The following is a 19641-nucleotide window of genomic DNA, read 5'->3' as shown; positions in this document are numbered from 1 at the left end:
ATAACCGATCATTGGTGGCTAGCTGAAATAAGTGTACCGAATATACGTTATAATAGTACATACTATGTCAATATGTATATGCATATCAGAGGCGTGCGGTCCATGGAAGCGGGGGAAGCACCGCTTCCCTATTAATATATACATACTTCGATATAACAAAATATATTATTAACTAATATTTAATTATCAAAAATTTTCCCCGATCCCAGTAATATACATATTATTACCTAGGCAATAGGCATTGAAAAATATTAAAAATTAATCGCATAGGAAGGAACTCGATATGCACTATGCACACAATTCAACTATTCGGTCCACCCCTGACAGAAGCGCATCTCAAAATAGCCGCTTGTCATGCAGTTGTCCCGTATAAAAATTGGTCAGGGTTCAATGACCGCACCCACTAGTCGCGCGAATTTTGGTACCCTGCAGAAGCGATTGTTCGATCGCCTTCCAAGAGTGGGATGCTCTGACTGTTACTGCTTCTAAGGGGTGCTTAGTCTGCTTAGGTACATACATTCGCTTAAAGAATATTTCGATTTAAATTTTTTGCAGAGATTTTTCCTTTTACTGATCTTTTATTTGACATTTTACAGATGAAGTCAATTGACATTGCATTTTGTATAAGACAAACTGATGACTTTATTAATACGATAATTAAAAAACGAAAGCAGTTTAAAAATATTTGGAATAAAACTGAAAATATGGGGTTTGAACATGAAAGAAAAAGAATGAAGATTGATAATGTCGACAACAGAGAGACCTTTTGATAACATTCTACAAAAAATGAATTTTCGTTTTCAAAATTTTAACGAATTAAAATTTGTAGAATTATATAATATATTCTTATTTAATATTTCTAATTATAATTCATCAAAATTTCCCGCAGAGGAATTTATTTCACTAGGATTAAATAATGAAAATATTTTGATATGCCAGCTTTGCATTATAAGTTAAGTGTTGTTTATGAAACAACTCACATTAGTGATAAAGATATACTCAGAAATATTATTTCTTATATGTGCCTCCTGATGAGAGACTAATAAGTTTCGAAACCGGTAGGGGTGCTTGCAGCACTCTCTGATTGGGCTAGAATATGGTTCGGCTGTGTTTTCGTTTTGCAACGAAATTGAAAATGGTTATTCATTTTTGATTTACATTTACTCTGTGTGGAGTATGAAGGGAACCATTCTCGTTGGAACTTTACCGCGCTGAGCAGATGGGACGTGAATTGTAAATTTTAGAATTCCCTCATCTTCCTTAGTCTCAGCATCCGTATGGCTTGCAAATTGTAGAAGCCTCGGAGGTGTAACCAGAGAAGGTTCCCATTGTTTTCATTCTGGTGGGGTGTAGAATAGCATTATGTTGTTTTATATGCCATTAGAGTGAAAACTTAGTCTTTTATACTATGATTATTTTGACCTCTCCGAGCGTTTTGCTTATGTACTAAAAATAAGTTAATAAGGGGGGGGGGGGGTAACACTTATTCCGGCGCACTGTATATTCGTATTTTTATATATAAATAGGTGTTTACTTAGGTTTACATGCTTAACCGATTAGCAATTTGTATATAATCAAATAATGGTCCGTCCGCAGATTTTTTAATAAAGAACAATAAAAAATACTCGGCATTTTATATATTTACATGTTCCTTGATTATAAAAATGTACAATACAATATATACAACTCATAATTCGATATTCTTACTAAATGAATGTGTTTTATACATCGTATATGCAGTATGAGGTAATACTTTTTACAAAGCTCAGTCACTTTCCTTGTAAACTGCGTTACAGTTCTTCTTGATTCCTGGGGGGTCTTAAATACGAATTTCTTTTTATACAATCCACTAACCAACGAATACCTTCATCAACACCCTCTCTGAAAAAAAAAGATAAAAGTTGAAAATATACACACTGTCAAATTTAACGGAACACCTTAAAATGGGACATGCTACATGTCTCGACTTTCCTAAACCTGTTATCCGATTTGAGTGATTTTTTTAGTATGTTATAGCCTTATTCTTTAACAATATCGCTGTAATAATATTGTTGCTAAACAGGTAAATTTTTATTGTACATCGGATGGACCAATCAAACTGTGTTTTTTTCTCAAAGTTCGCAACACCCTGTGGAATATTCTAGCATTTATAAAATGTTGAAATTAAAACTTAACTATAAGCACAGGTTTTCTTAACATTCTGTTTTTTGATCCATTCGCTTATGTTGGATAATACAAAAGTTAGGTACTTCAACAACTAGCCGTGCTCTTCATCAGTTCAGGGTGTTTCTAAATAAGTTCGACAAGCTTTAAGGGGTAATTCTGCATGAAAAAGTAACGACCGTTTGCTTTATAAACATATGTCCGCACGTGCTTCGTTTACGAGATACGGGATGTTGAATTTTTGCTTACAAACTGACGATTTATTTATTGCTCTAAAACCGGTTAAGATATGCAAATGAAATTTGGTAGATTTTAAGAAATAGTTATTGCGTATTTTTGACATGCAATTAAGAATTTTATATTCTCCATTGGCGCGCATACGGGTCATATTATCAGTAAAAATTTCATTTGCATATTTCAACCGGTTTTAGAGCAATAAATAAATCGTCGGTTTGCAAGAAAAAATTCAACATCCTGTATCTAGGAAACGAAGCACTTGCGGACATATGTTTATAAAGCAAACGGTCATTATTTTTTCATGCAGAATTACCCCTTAAAGTTTGTCGGACTTGTCTCGGGACAGAATGTTAAGAAAACCTGAGGCTATAGTTGGGTTTTAATTTCAGCATTTTATAAATGCCAGAGTACCTAGGATGGTATTACAGAGTAATGGAGAAATAGATGGAGATGCATGCAGTAGAATTAGGGCTGGATGGATGAAGTGGAAGGAAGCGAGTGGTGTGCTGTGTGACAGGAAAATTCCAATGAAGTTGAAGGGAAAGTTCTATAAAACAGCCATGAGACCGGCTATGACGTACGAAACTGAATGTTGGGCAGTGAAAAAGAAAGAGGAACAACGAATGCATGTGGCGGAAATGAGAATGCTTAGATGGATGAGTGGAGTGACAAAAAAGGATAAAATTAGAAATGAGTATATTAGGGGAAGTCTAGGTGTGGCACCAATTGATGCCAAAATGAGAGAGCATAGGTTGAGATGGTTTGGTCATGTTCAACGTCGAGATTCTAATCACCCAATACGAAGAATTGCTGAAGTGCAGATTCCTGGAAGGAGTAGGAGAGGAAGACCAAAGAAGACGTGGGGGAGACGATTAGGCAGGACATGTTGGTAAAGGGGATTAATATTGATATGACCCAAGATACAATTGTATGGAGAAATGCAATTAGGGAAGCCGACCCCGCATAGGGATAAGGCAAAGAGAATGATGAATGATGATTTTATAAATGCTAGAATATTCCACAGGGTGTTCCGAACTTTGAGAAAAAAACAGTTTGATTGGTCCACCCGGTATACAATGAAAATTTACCTGTTTAGCAACAATATTATTATAGCGATATTGTTAAAGAATAAGGCTATAACATACTAAAAAAATCACTCAAATCGGACAACAGGTTTAGGAAATTCGAGACATTTAACATGTCCCATTTTTAAGGTGTTCCGTTAATTTTGCCAGTGTGTGTATATCGCTTATAAAATAACATACAGACTGTTTAGTGTTGGATTAGATATAGCCCCAGTGGCGGATCCAGGGCGCCTTCTCAAACCAAGTGATTTAATTTCTTTTTAATTATATATATAAAATTATAAAAACATTTATTTATTTTTATAGAAATTTAGTCAACCGGCCCTCCCTCTTAACGATGCTGGATCCGCCGCTGCATATCCCACTGAAGGAAAGGAAGTGCTAAAATCGGCAACATTGTTTATGAGAATGAGTTGCATTGCCAATGGAAAATGACGAATGACTGAATGAATCGGCCTGAATCAGGTGGATTAGGTGGGAAGCGGGAAAGCAGTGTTGCCATTTATATGACGTACATCTAATATAAACCTAAACAGTCTGTGTAATAATAAATTCACAATAATTATTATTTGTCATTAAAAAATTTATTTTTTATTTGGTACTGAAATTTATTATTATTATTTTGTATTTTGGCAACGACACCCGACTTGGGCGTCGAAATATTAATAAAATCATTTTTTTGGTAAAATTGTGGCTTATTTCCCATTAAAAATAGTTGATTACTGAAAGGACCCCGCAGAAACCTTATGGAAAATGGCTCTCTGTCAAATGCTCTGAAACTTTGGGTTCTGGTAGTCCTTGATGTGTAGAACAAAAGACTCAATGGGCGCATAGCTCCAAAAAATCATGGTTTGAAGATATAAGCCTCTGAAGTTATAGGTACAGTGAGGATGTCTGAGTTGGAATATATTCCTTTTCTCGAGAATGGGCGACTCTGGAGATAAATTACGGATCAGATCGATTTTTATTTTCAAATTATAATTTTTTGGCATGTATATCATACTAGTGACGTCATCCATCTGGGCGTGATGGCACAATCGATGATTTTTTTAAATAAGAATTGGGGTCGTGTGATAGCTCATTTGAAAGGATATTCAATTCTATATTCAATAATATAAACATTAACATAATTATTTATACAGGGTGCCCAAAAAATTTTTTTGAATTAAATTAATTGAGACAAAAAGAAGAATGAATATAATTTATTTAATTCGAAATACATTTTACTGTTGTCCGAAAACAGGAAAAAATGTTTATTTGATAAATAAATATTGTTTTTCGCTTAAATTCAATATTAAAGCTGCCACCCACCTGCCTCTTAGCAGTTTTAACATTTAATTTAAGCGAAAAGCACTGTTAATTTTTCAAATTAACATTTTTTCTGTTTTCTGACAGCAGTAAAATGTATTTTGAATTAAATAAATTACATACATTCTTCATTTGACTCAATTATTTTAATTCAAAAAAAAATTTTGGGCACCCTGTACAAATAATTATGTTAACGTTTATATTAGTGAATAGAGAATTAAATAACCTTTCAAATAAGCTATCACACGACCCCTTTCGCTTAAACTAAATGTTCAAACTGCTTAGAGGCAGGTGAGTGGCAGCTTTAATATTGAAATTAAACGAAAAACAATATTTATTTATCAAATAAACATTTTTTCCTGGTTTCGGAAAACAGTAAAATGTATTTCGAATTAAATAAATTATACACATTCTTCTTTTTGTCTCAATTAATTTAATTAAAAAAAATTTTTTGGGCACCCTGTATAAATAATATTGTTCATGTTTATATTATTGAATAGAGAATTTAATAACCTTTCAAATGAGCTATCACACGACCCCTATTCCTATTTAAAAAAATCATCAATTGCGCCATTACGCCCAGATGGATGTCGTCACTAGTATGATATATGCCAAAAAATTATAATTTAAAAATAAAAATCGACCTGATTTGTAATTTATCTCCAGAGTCGCCCATTCTCGAGAAAATGAATTTATTCCAACTCAAACGTCCTCACTGTACCTATAACTTCAGAGGCTTATATCTTAAAACCATGATTTTTTGGAGCTATGCGCCCATTGAGTATTTTGTTCTACACATCAAGGACTACCAGAAACCAAAGTTTCAGAGCATTTGACAGAGAGCCATTTCCCATAAGGTTTCTGCGGGGTCATTTAATCATAAACTATTAATCAATAGCTTACCCTGTTAAAGCTGACACCGGCATAACCATGCAATCTCTTTTTCCAATGAGATGTGCATTTTTATTAAATATTGGTTTAACTTCTCGTACTCCCATGCATTCTGGTATATCTTGCTTATTTGCTAATACTAACAGTGGAATGCCTTTTAAATATTCACTGGCTATCATTTTATCTAAAAACAAAAAAGGAAAAGTAAATATGTGCTGTGTATACTGACTTCTCCAAGGCATTTGATAAGGTCAATCACTTGTTATTGGTTGAGAAGCTGAGAAATATAGGTTTCTCTGATAGATTGGTGGAATGGTTGCGTAGTTTTTTGTGCGATAGAAGGCTAGTAGTTAAAATCGGTAACTTTATATCTAGAGTGATTGAGGTATGTTCAGGGGTTCCTCAGGGGGGACACTGCTCTCCTTTGTTATTTAACCTGTTTGTTAATGACCTCAAAAAGGTCTTGAAGTATTGTGACTTTCTCATGTTTGCTGATGATCTCAAATTATTTTTAACTATACGTAATGATCTTGACATTAGTTTACTACAAAAAGATTTGGATAGTCTTTCTCAGTGGTGTGAACATAATCTCTTAGACCTTAATATTGATAAATGCTTTCAGATTTCATTTCATAGGAAAAAAAATAGAATACCATCATTCTATTCTATAAATGAGCAAAATCTTAAAATAAATGAGGTAGCTAAAGATTTGGGTATACTATTTGACTCCAAACTGAATTTTAGTGATCATATAGATAAACTAGCAGTAAAAGCGAACAGGATGTTAGGTTTTACACTAAGAAATTGTAAAGGGTTATCTTTGGAGGCAGTGAAGACAGTATATGTTGGGTTGGTCAGATCACAGCTTGAATATGGGTCAATTATCTGGTCTCCTCAGTATAATGTCTATAAGTCGTTACTGGAGAGTGTGCAACATAAATTCCTACGATATTATAATTATATGTTCAATCTGAATATGATTCCTGACCACAACTATTCTCATATTTTAAGGTATCTTAAACTGGATACATTAGAGAAGAGAAGAACCATGTTTGATATTTGCTTTGTTTTCAAACTATTGAATGGAAATATATCATGTTCAAAAATTCTTTCACAAATCAAATTTGCTGTTCCACAGAGAATGCTTCGACAAAATAACTTATTTTTTATTGGCTTTCATGCAACAAATTATGGTAGACACTCATTCATGAATCGATCCCTAGAGTTTATGAATAGAGAAGATAGATTGGATGTGTTTAATAACTCTTTTCAGTCATTTAAGAGAACTCTTGGAAATATGTTAATGTTATATTGCTATTACATATGTGCCAGTTTATTAGTGATAACTTATGTACCTAATGGATTTATTATTTAAATAACTTTTTGTTCATTCTGTATGTGATATATTTGTACCTATATGTATCTTTTAAGCTTTTTTTAATAGGATGCTATTTAGATTAGTTTTGATATAGCCTTTAATCAAAAATGTACTATTATTTTTTTTGTAATGGGGGTTTCCCGTCTAATAATAAATAAAAATAAATAAAAAATAAATAATGTACCTCAAATTAACATACTTCTATTCTAAGTTGACTGCACCATACTGATGACTACCAAATAGACAGAAATTCTTATTTGCATAATAAAACTGGCCTTAACAAATATCAGGAAGAATTTGGGGTCTCGGGAAGGCTATTTGGTGTATCAAACACTTCATACATATTAACAAAAGCATATATTTATACATGTGTGGTGAATTTCTTGAACAATCTAGCTGGACATCATTATTAGCATTTAACCACAGGGCATCTGGTAGAATAAAATCACTCACAGTGTTGGAATATGAATAACAAATTTTTCCTTATAAAGTAGTGATCACTATAAGAGATATATTTGCACTTCCACCTAAAGATTGCATGGAGCATGGAGGGAGGTATATACAGTGATGAGCACACTAATAACCGGCAAAATAACGCAAAAGATGGACAACATAATGCGTTGTGAAATAAAAAGAGATGGAAATAGTAGATGTGGGAAATTATCGGTATTAACCTATAAAACATTACCACTTACGATAGTTTCCCACCTTTAGACATTAGCTTTTTTTCGTTTCGACTGACACAAATAAACGTCAAAATCTGACAAGGTAGTAGTTGAATATTTTTTGCCTGAGGGAATGGAAAAACTAACTTACATATGTCTTTTACTTCATTCAAAATGAACTAGCATATGCAACCCATTCAACTTTTTTAAATTAGTTTTTAGTTAGTGTTATTTACAAAGTCATAGCTCTTGTCAAAATCCATTACCTCTACCACAGCTTTTATGACAGAAGATTACACACAAGTCTACACAAGACAGAACAGTCTTTATACAAGATTGTTCAAATAAGAAAAACTATAAAAATACATACTTTCTTGTCTATGTTATCAATAATATTCAAAACAAAGTATAGTTGATCATTACTTGGTAATTATTAAAATATTATTATTAAAATACAGTTCCTCCATATGTTATGGTTTGGACATATTAACTGAATGAAACCAGAAAGAATTATAAGACAAATATTAGAATTGTGAACTAGAAGGAAAAAGAGAAGGGGAAAACCCAAAAGGAATAGGACAGATCAGATAGATTAAATAGGAATCAATAAAAAATGTATTAAAGAGTTAAAGACTATGGCCAAAAGTAGAAATGCATACAAAAATGGGTAAAGTAAGAACCAGACTCCCGATTATATGCCTGAGAGGGCAAAAGGACACGAGAAGAAGAATACAGTTCTTCCTCCATATGTGATTTGACTCTACTTGTTCTTACAATTTTGAATTGTGAACTCTCCAACTATCTAACCTTTAAATAAAGTATAAATATAATTTTTACGATATTACAGTTTTCTTACCAAATATATCTTTAGATTCATCCATTCTTTCTCTATCTGAAGAATCCACTATATAAATTACAGCATGGGATTCTTCATAATACTAAAAATAAAATAGAACAAGGTATTTTATACTAATATAAAAATTTATAATAATTTATAATAATATGATTATAAATGGTATGATGATTTATAATAAATAAGGCAGTTGATGGAAAAATACATGAATATAGAAACAAATGCTCCTATGGTACACATTGATCTTGAGAAAGCATACGATAGAGTTCCTTGAGAAATTCTGTGGTGGGCAATAAATAAGAAAGGAGTCACCAGTGAATATTTAAAGATTGTGAGAGATATGTATGAGGGAGTAACAAATAATATTAGGACAGGTGTGGCAAAGACTGATAAATTTCATGTGAAAGTAGGATTGCACCAAGGCTCGGTGTTTAGTCATTATTTATTGTCATTAATTTTAGATCAGATAACGGCAAAACTACAGGGTAAAATCCCGTGGTGCTTAATGTATGCTGATGATTTGGTGTTGGTGGGAAATAATGAAGGCAACTTAGAACAAAAGCTGGAACAGTGGAGACAAGCTCTTGAGGAAAAAGGTTTAAAGCTTAGTAGGACAAAGACTTGCAATGTTTGTTTAAAGAAGGAGATAGATAGATAGATAGAATTTATTCATCCACAAAGTTTACACAATTCTTACAAAAAAAAATGTATAAATCTTATCGGACTAGTCAAAATTTTAGTACAATAGAGTATAATATACAGCGATGAGCGATCTAATAACCGGCAAAATAGCACAAAAGATGGAAAACGTATTAAGTTGTGAGATAAAAAGAAATGAAACGAATCGAGTTGGGAAATTTAACGACATTAACCTATAAATTTACATTATGTTGATTGTTTCTCACCTTAAGACGTATAGCACGAGTTTGGCAACTACCACTGTCATAGTGACAGTTTTAGTTGACATACTCCTCTGATATGGGTGAATGTGGGAAACAATCAATATAACGTAAATTTATTGGTTAATATCGCTAATTTCCCAACTCAACTAGTTTCATTTCTTTTTATCTCACAACTTAATACACGTTTTCCATCTCTTGTGCTATTTTGCTGGTTATTAGCGCACTCATCACTGTATAGTAAAAGTACACATGATTACAATAAAACAGTGATTACAATAAAATAAATAAGAAATAAATAAAAGTTACAAATAAAAATTTTACAACTATTGTTGCAAAAATGTTAAAAATTTAAAAATCCATCAATATTGTAGAATGTGTTGTCCATTAAAAATGAACACACAGTTTGGCGAAAACCTTTATGAGAAGAATTACTGAGAGTTAATATATTGACTATTTTATTGTAACATTTTAATCCAATATATTCAGGTGCATGTTGGGATACACCTAATCTAGAGAAAGGTTGTCGAAAATTTGATTTACCTCTAGTATCATGTGAGTGAATGTCCTCATTTCTGTCAAACTTGAGCTTGTTTTCCTCAATGTGCAATATTAATTGGAAAATTAAAAGGCTAGGTAGTGTTAAAATATTAGACTTCTTAAAATAATGGCTTACTCTATCAAAATCCGCAATGGCGCAACTATCCGAAAATGGAACGCCATACATACTTCTTAAAACTTTCTTTTGAGCTATAAATGCCCGTTCAAAATGAGATGAGCAACCCCAAAATATTAAATTACACATTTTATAGCTACATGTACTTAACTTTGCTGATACATGATTTATGTGAGTTTCCCATGTAAGTTTATGATCTAGGGTTACCCCCAAAAATTTCGTTGTAGTATAACTTTCTACTGATTTGCCATCCACATGTAAATAAAAGTCAGAATTTGGAGTTAAGTTGTTTGGTAAGAAACGCATAAAAAGTGTTTTTGTTATGTTCAGCTTGAGTCCATTATTTTTACAATATGTGCTAAATTCAGAAGACGGAACATTGGTATTTTCCACCAGTTGTATGGGTTCACTGTGAGAGATAAGAATATTGGTATCACCAGCATACTGAACAATTTTATCTGGCATTGAGCAAAACGTGTTTAGGTCACTTACAAATATAATGAAAAATAAAGGCCCAAGTATTGAGCCTTGAGGTACACCCATCGTACATTGAAGTGGCCTCGACGTTACAATATCCACTGTGACTACTTGAGTTCTATTACTTAGATAAGATAGGGCCCAATTGTTAGTTACTACAGGGGAGTTACTACAAATGAAATGATATCTTTATATTGTGAAATGATTGTGAAAAGTGAGAGTTTTAAATATCTAGGATTCTTATTACAAAGTAATGGGGAAATAGATGGAGATGCATGCAATTTAGGGTTGGATGGATGAAATGGAAGGAAGTGAGTAGTATGTTGTGTGACACAAAAATTCCAATGAAGCTGAAGGGAACATTCTATAAAACAGCCATAAGGCTGGCTATGAGGTATGGAACTGAAAGTTGGGCAGTTAAAAAGAATGAGGAACAACAAATGCATGTGACAGAAATGAGAATGCGTAGATGGATGAGTGGAGTAACAAAAAGGATAAAATTAGAAATGAGTATATTAGGGGAAGTCTAGGGGTGGTACTAATTTATGCCAAAATGATGGAGCATATCGTCAGGGTCACAGCAAAAGTCACTAAGTCCAAAATAACATCTGAGAAAACGAACATTTAGTGGCTTCTGCCTGACAACAAAATGGTAATGTGACTTAGGCAACCATCTCTACGTACTTTCTAGGACTTCGTTATTTCTACCAGACTATGAAAACTGATGTTGTGAATCTATCAGGACACTTAACTCAAATTCAGCAAAAGGGGACTTAGTGAGTTTTGCCGTGACGACGACGATATGTTGATGATATGGTTATGTTCATCTTCAAGACGTTAATCACCCAATACAAAGAATTGCTGAACTGTGGGTTTGTGATAGAATCAGGAGAGGAAGACCAAAGAAGATATGGGGGGAGACAATTAGGCAGGACATGTCGGTAAAGGGGATTGATGTTAATATGATCTAAGATAGAAACTTATGGAGAGATGCAATTTGGGAAACCAACCCCTCATAGGGATAACGGCAATAATAAAACTTTATGATCAATATGTTACCTTATCCCAAAGACTCTGCAATTCGTTTTGTCCTCCTAGATCCCAAAAATTTAATCTTATTCCTCCTACATCTACTTTGCCTATGTTTAATCCTACAGTTGTTGTAATTTTCGTAGGGTGAATTGCTTTGTAGTTTTTAGTAAGTTTAGTTTTTGCAGCTTCTAAGTAGGTCTGTAAAGTTTCAAAAATTTTATTATTAAAAGAAACATTTATGAACAGACTCCAATGCTGCTTACCGTTTTACCTGCATTGTCAAGGCCCAAAATTAATACACAATATTCATCTTTCTGTACCATATGCTTATAAAATCCATAAACTAACGTAAACATTTTTCATACGAAGAGAATAATTACATTATTAAAATAAAAACTATTATATACATAGATAATCTTATTTTTGTTTTTTAGTAAACGTCAACAAATGATCAGTGACAACGTCACTACGTCACTGTCAGTGATTACCTCTCTCCCACATCACTGGTGATTACTGGGGCCTGATTCTAATTCATTTCGACAGTCGCAATTTTATTTCGACACCGCCATGACAGCCGGAGAGTATAGCGATTCTTGGGGATATTAACCTTATCATGTTGAGACTGCTCAGAATTTGGGTTGGCGCTTCGGTTTCTTGGATTTTGTTGATAGTCTGGGAAAATTATCGAAAAAATACCATTTTTGGGAAAAATTATTTACCAGCTATTTTATTGCTAAAATCGAATCTTAAGATTGCATATATTAGTAATATGGGGTATGACAAGTCCGCAGAAAGTGTGTTATTTTATTTATAAACAAATTAGCACTCCTAAATCTTCTTTTTTTTTCAATTAGTGATCTGTAACTCCTATAATTTTTCCTTTGAGCCAAAAACAATCAAATAAAAATTCACCCTAATTTAGTTCTGCACAAAGTTATTTTTTTTCCGATTTCCTTCAACAAAAATTTTACTCAGAAAATCCGAGTTTTCCCAAAAAATCTGCCATTTTCAATTAAAATTTTAGGGAAGTACCTAATTATTTATCAATAATTAAATAATTGAAGACATGAAAGATTTATTATAGTAGATTATACAGAGGGGCTAAATTATGGAATAAATTCATTTCTTTAAAACGGACGATTTTGGAGCAAAATCCCGAAAGAGGTCGATTTTTATTTTTAAATTACAATTTTTTGGCATATATTTCATACTAGTGACGTCATCCATCTGAGCGTGATGACGTAATCGATAATTTTGTTAATGGGAATAGGGGTCGTGTGGTAGGTCATTTGAAAGGGCGTTTAATTCTCTATTCAGTAATATAAACATTAATATCATTAGGTATTTATACAGGGTTGCCAAAAAAAATTTTGAATTAAATTAATTGGCGCAACAAGAAGAATGTATGTAATTTATTTAACTCAAAATACATTGTACTGCTGTCAGAAAATAGAAAAAAAGGTTTATTTCACAAATAAACATTTCTTTTCGCTTAAATTAAATCACAAACAGCCTCCCTCCTACCTATTGGCAGTTTGAACTTTTAATTTAAGCTAAAAGCAATGTTTATTTGCAAAATAAACATTTTTTTCTATTTTCTGACAGCAATAGAATGTATTTTGAGTTAAATAAATTACATGCATTCTTCTTCTTGCGTCAATTAATTTAATTCAAATTTTTTTTTGGCCTCCCTGTATAAATAATGATATTAATGTTTATAATACTGAATAGAGCATTGAACGCCTTTGTAAATGAGCTACAACACGAACCCATATTCCTATTTAAAAAAATAATTACGTCATCACGCTCGGATGGATGACGTCACTAGTTTGAAATATATGCCAAGAAATTTAATTTAAAAATAAAAATCGACCTGTTTCGGGATTTTCCTCTAAAATCGTCCATTTTAGAGAAAATGAATTTATTCCATAATTTAGCCCCTCTCTGTATATCAGGAGACCGGCGACAATCTAACCAATAGTTTAGCAATAATTAAAATGTTAATTAAAAAATTTCGGTCGAAATAATAACCAGAAAGATTATGATACACCAGAATAACTATGATTTTCATATAAAAAAGCACTATACCTATTCAACGTACCTTACAGGATTGAAATTGGACCATTTGAGCGGTCTCAGGAATGTTATAAAGAAACAATTTTTTGGCTTATAAACAAATAGAACCCCTCAGAAAATATTAGATTAAATTAAATCGACCTGTTTCGGGATTTTTCTCTAAAATCGTCCATTTTAGAGAAAATGAATTTATTCCATAATTTAGCCCCTCTCTGTATATCAGGAGACCGGCGACAATCTAACCAATAGTTCAGCAATAATTAAAATGTTAATTAAAAAATTTCGGTCGAAATAATAACCAGAAAGATTATGATACACCAGAATAACTATGATTTTCATATAAAAAAGCACTATACCTATTCAACGTACCTTACAGGATTGAAATTGGACCATTTGAGCGGTCTCAGGAATGTTATAAAGAAAAAATTTTTTGGCTTATAAACAAATAGAACCCCTCAGAAAATATTAGATTAAATTAAATTAAGTTAACGCTGTTGAAAAGAGCACGGCTTCTGTGTCCTTTTCGAAGAAAAACAAATTGAATTGCGAGGAGTGATTCCAGGTATAACCGGTCAAATTTGACCGGCATTTGCGACAGAGTTATAAACAACAGGATTTTAATCTTTGAACCATTAGATACCTTTTAATTCCGGTCCTCTTTGTACATACAAATTTTCATATCTTCAAGACACTCATAACAAAAAAGATTTATGTCACTGTCACCAAATTATTTAATTATTGATAAATAATTACTTCCCTCAAATTTTAGTTGAAAATTAAAGATTTTGTTTGGAAAACCCGAATTTTCCGAAGAAAATTTCCGTCGAAGGAAATTGGAATAAATTATCAATGTGCAGAATTAAATTACTGTCAATTTTTATGTGAGTGTTTTGGTTTAAAGTTAAAATTTTCGGAGTTATAGAGCAATAATAAAAAAAAAAGATTTCGGAGTGCTAATTTGTTTATAAACAAAATAGCACACTTTCTGTGGACTTTGCACAGCTATATTACTAATATAGGAAATCTTAAGATTTGATTTCAGCATGTCCAGCAATAAAATAGCTGGTAATTAATGTTCCTTGTTTTTTACTAATTTTCCCAGATTATTACCTCACATCTTTCATTGAGTTGATGATTCATGTTGTGGACATTCTCAATTATTATATTTCTAATTTACTATTCTATCTAATTCCTCAAAACAAGCAAATTTCAATTAAACCCAGCTATATTATAATACCTTTTGATATAGTTTTCCTTGCAAGAAATAAACAAAACACATCTAAACTAAACCTAACCTCGCTTTTGGCCATTCATTCATCTCCATGGTACAATAAAGTTTCATTTTATTGTACCATGATTCATCCACGGTTATTAGACTTTATTACGGTTGTCTTGTCCGACGGTGGTGGGGAGACTTATATTTTTGACTTTACGTCACAAGAGTTTACATTCCCATATTTTTAAATGATTTTCGATCATTGAATGTGTGTTATTGTGTATATATGTGTATTATTTATGTTATTATGAAATAATTAGACAAATAGTACACATTTTATCTTATACCGGGTGGTGAATCGTAAAAAGAGCCATAGAAAACTCAATGTAAAATTCTGAATTGTTGAATTCCTGCTTCCCTAATTATTTTACATCAAAAGTCATGAGAGAATATTTGTAGAGAATTAAAATCTGTATTAAAATCAAAAGTTAAAATTGCTCTACGATTTAAATGCATTCCAAAATTTTGAAAAATATGATACATTTGCCACAATAGGTATGCGTGTAAAAGTAAGGCCACACGTTACTATTTAACTGACAGTGCTCACACCATTGACTGAATAACAAAATCTTTATTATTAATCGTTTCTCCGCAACTGAGGGTATCTTATCAACTGTAATGTTTTTAAACAATAGATGATAAAATAAAAATATTGACAGTTTAAAAATGTGAACATTATTGCATTGTGTGTGGCCTAAGTTTGGGCTGAAAACTAAAATGTATTACATTTTTACAAAATTTTGGAATATGTTTAATTACGTAGACCAATTTTAACAGTTATTTCCAATACAGATTTCAATCCTCTACAAATAGTTTCTAATGTCTTTTGATGTACAATAATTATTAGGGAAGCTGGAATTCAACAGTTCAGAATTTTACATTGAGTTAATGCAAAATTTTGACGCATGTCAAAATTCTCAATGTGTTTTAATTGTATTCATTTTTTTCGAATCCTGAGAAAACTAATAAATATTTTTGAAAAATTTAAACTCAGAATGAAAGACTACGTTATTACCGAGGGCTGAAAGTCCCTGAAAACTTCTACAATGTTTATTTTAATAAGTTACAGGGCTGAAAATAAAAGAGAAGTGTGATATTTAATTTCAAATATTTCATTCAAAAGAAACTTTTTATTTATTCTAAGGGGCTTTGTGCCCTCGGTAATAATGTAATCCTGCATCCTGCGTTTAAATTTTTCTAAAATACTTGGTTTTCTCAGGATTCGAAAAAAATCATATTACGATTCAAATGACAGTAAACTCTCGTGACGTAATCTCACCCTTAATGTTCATTGGTTAGTCGATTTAGGCAACCGTAGTAATGTCTAAGAACCGTGGATTCATCTCCGTGTCAAATAATTTCGACAGTCGCCATATTGAAAGCGACTTGTTTTTGGTCGAAATTTGATTTAGAATCAGGGCCCTGATCGAAAATTTCAAAAAGTAGAATGTAAATGGTCTCGGTCTAATGAGGCTCACAGATATTAATTTAAGAGAAAAAGAAAACCTAGGAATACGTTTTATTAACAGATCGCAATATTAATTGTTTAAAACTAATAACTGTTATACTGATATAAGAATAAGAGTACCTACACCAATGAAAAAAGTATTTTATATTCTTCAACTGAAATGTTGACTGCCTAATTTCGAATAAATTATTTTGTGATCCTGACGTGACCTATTTCTGTGACAAATGAAGCAGTGGCGGATCTAGACATTTTCCCTTCCCGTAGATCCCCCACTGAAATGAAGCGATTTTAAACATAGGCGCATGATATATTATGTTATTTTTACAGTATCATGCATAGGCGTATAGTCTGGGCAGATTATCGGAGAATCGGCCATTTTTATGAAAAGTTATTTACCAGCAATGTTATTGCTGAAATCGAATCTTATGATTCTAATATATTAATAATATAGGTATGCAAAGTCCTTATGACAGCTTATTAAATGAAGAATTTGACTAATAGCCTGTGGAGCCAACGGAGACGAGTAGTAGCAATGATCACCAAAATAGCAAACGAGGAAGTGGCTCAATCGCAGAGGCGTAGCTACCGCCGTATCAGCCGTATCAATTATACGGGGCCCCCGACATTCAGGGGCCCCAACGCGGTATGTCGAAACAAAATTCCGTTCAAAAAATTAAACAAAATATTCTGCAATTATTTCACTATTAAATTAAAACGCTTTGAAACAGTGTAAATATATTGTTGGGAAATCAACATTTTCGTGTAATGGATTCTTTTATTCTTTATTATAAACTATATTTATGTACTGTACAGGTACCTATCTATTTTCTGCCTCTCGCCGTTCTATAACAACAGAGGTTTTTTGTTTTCAAACTACTTCTTATTGTTTATTCACCATTGGCTGTGTGAGACATTGTATAATGTATAATGCGAAATTACAATATTTGTAATCGCTTTACCTTGGATAATTTGAAACATTGAAACACTGTATTGTTTGCGTATATTTTCGTGAAATCTGTTCTTTATCTATAAATTGTATTTAGGTGTATCTATTTGCCGGCCGCTCGCCGTTAAAGAACAGAGCTTCTTTGGTTACTCTACTTTTCAATGTCTATTCACCCTTGGCTTGAAAAAACTGAATCTGTTTTAAAACAATGAGTCTCAATCAAAATCTGTTTTTCGACTTTGGATTATTAGAGTTTATTAGATTTATTATTATTATTATCTATATTTGAGTGTTATACGCTGAACTTATTAGTTCCTAAGGTTGTATTATGCAATTTGCTATTTATTTAAATATTTCAATATACCGTGTGTTTCATTAATAGTTGAAAATAATTTAACTGTAGATTCCTAGGCTCAAAATATGTATTAAGATTTAACCCAAATCACCTAGTCTGAAAATAAAATGCTTCTTACAAAAGCTAGATCTCTTTGAAAAAGGCGTCTTGTAATTAGTTTTTTTTAAATACCTCCAGAACGCTTCTATTTAGAGAAACAAAAACTGGTACGCCTATTTATCTTCCTGTTTTATCTTTAACTTTTAAGCCTTTTTGACACTGGATTATTAAATTGTGAGGCATTCTAGTAATAAAAGGTACTCTTGCTTTAAGTCGGTACGATACACCGTTTTCTAGAAATATCGATTAGAAAATTTTGTGTTTTTTTAATGTGAGAAAAATTAAAAAAAAAACTATGAAAACAAAAAATGAAAACTGGTACGTTTATTCCAGAGATGAATCGATTTCATCCATTGCGAATTTCTAGTACCAGTCATAAGCGTCCGTTTTGAGTAGGTCAACGGTTATTTTATCGCAATATTTTTTGTGTCATTAATTTTGAAACATTTTTGACACTAGATAATTAAATTATGAGGTATTCTAGTACTAAAAGTTACTCTTGCTTTAGGTCGCTAAAATACACCGTTTTTTTTTTAATTTCTTTTAAATTTGGTCTAATTCAAAAAACGAAAAAATTTCAAATCCATTTTTCTAGAAAACGGTGTATCCTACCGACCTAAAGTAAGAGTAACTTTTAGTACTAGAATACCACACAATTTAATAATCCAGTGTCAAAAATGCTTAAAAGTTAAAGACAAAAAAGTTATGCGATAAAATAACAGTTGCCCTACCCAAAGAGGACGCATATGACCGCTACTAGAAATTCGCAATTTATAAAATAAATTTATCTCTGGAAGATAAATAGCCGTACCAGTTTTAGTTTTTCTAAATAGATGTGTTCTAGAGGTATTTAAAAAAAAACTAATTAAAAGGCACCATCTTGAAATAGCTCCAGCTCCCTTAAGAAGCCTTTTCGGAGTAGGTGATTTGGGTTAAACCGTAATATTTTGAGCCCAGGAACTTTACAGTTAAAATATTTCCAATTATTAATGAAACACCCTGTATTGTTTTGCTTTATTTCATTATCTTTTATTTTGCAATAATATTGACGATTTGTATAATTTCAGTAAACTGTATTTGTTGTTGTTTTTTTCCTACTCTTTGTACCTACGCTTTGTCCATAAAATTGTAAAATTTCCAGTGACAATAAAATATATTTCTATTCTATTCTATACAAACCTTTTAGCTGCTTTTGTTGAAAATTTTTCTTGGCACTATCCCATATCAGTCGTGGAAAAGGGCCCCGCGACAAACTTTGATAGGGGGCCCCTGTGGGGCTAGCTACGCCACTGCTCAATCGCTTCAAAAAATAAAGAAAGGAAAAGCGGTAGGACCAGATGATATTCCTGGGGAAGTATGGAAAGCATTGGGAGAGACAGGAACAAGGTGGCTAGCAGGTTTATTTAATAGAATTATGGAAGTTGGACAAATGCCAGACGAATGGAGAAGCAGTATACTAGTACCTTTATACAAAAACAAGGGAGATATACAGCAGTGTACAAACTACAGGGCTATAAAACTGCTTAGCCACACCATAAAAATATGGGAGAGAGTAATTGATAGACGGATACGTGAAGAGACCGACATATCCGAGAATCAATTTGGCTTTATGCTGGGCAGATCAACAACAGACGCAATTTTCATTATAAGGCAGTTGATGGAAAAATACAGGAGTAAAGAAACAAACGCTCATATGGTATTCATTGATCTTGAGAAAGCATATGATAGAGTTCCTCGAGAGATTCTGTGGTGGGCAC

At 32.3% G+C, this 19641-nt stretch overlaps 1 protein-coding gene across 2 annotated transcripts; it reads right to left on the bottom strand.

The window, feature by feature from the left end:
• Positions 1-1622: 1622 nt before the first annotated feature.
• LOC126882911 (ADP-ribosylation factor-related protein 1) lies at positions 1623-12164 on the bottom strand. Of its 2 annotated transcripts, none has more exons than XM_050647988.1 (5): positions 11928-12164; positions 11692-11862; positions 8584-8665; positions 5697-5868; positions 1623-1881 (listed from the first exon to the last, which is right to left on the bottom strand). In XM_050647988.1, the coding sequence occupies exons 1-5, from the start codon at positions 12018-12020 to the stop codon at positions 1791-1793; spliced, it is 609 nt and encodes a 202-aa protein (XP_050503945.1). In that variant the 5' UTR covers positions 12021-12164; the 3' UTR covers positions 1623-1790. The 2 variants fall into 2 exon arrangements, with proteins under 2 accessions (XP_050503945.1, XP_050503946.1); XM_050647989.1 differs by having other exon boundaries at positions 11936-12102.
• Positions 12165-19641: the final 7477 nt, after the last annotated feature.

The sequence above is a fragment of the Diabrotica virgifera genome, chromosome 4, assembly GCF_917563875.1.
Source record: "Diabrotica virgifera virgifera chromosome 4, PGI_DIABVI_V3a".
In the NCBI taxonomy this organism is placed as follows: domain Eukaryota; kingdom Metazoa; phylum Arthropoda; class Insecta; order Coleoptera; family Chrysomelidae; genus Diabrotica; species Diabrotica virgifera.
This window is presented reverse-complemented; position numbering and strand designations above follow the sequence as displayed.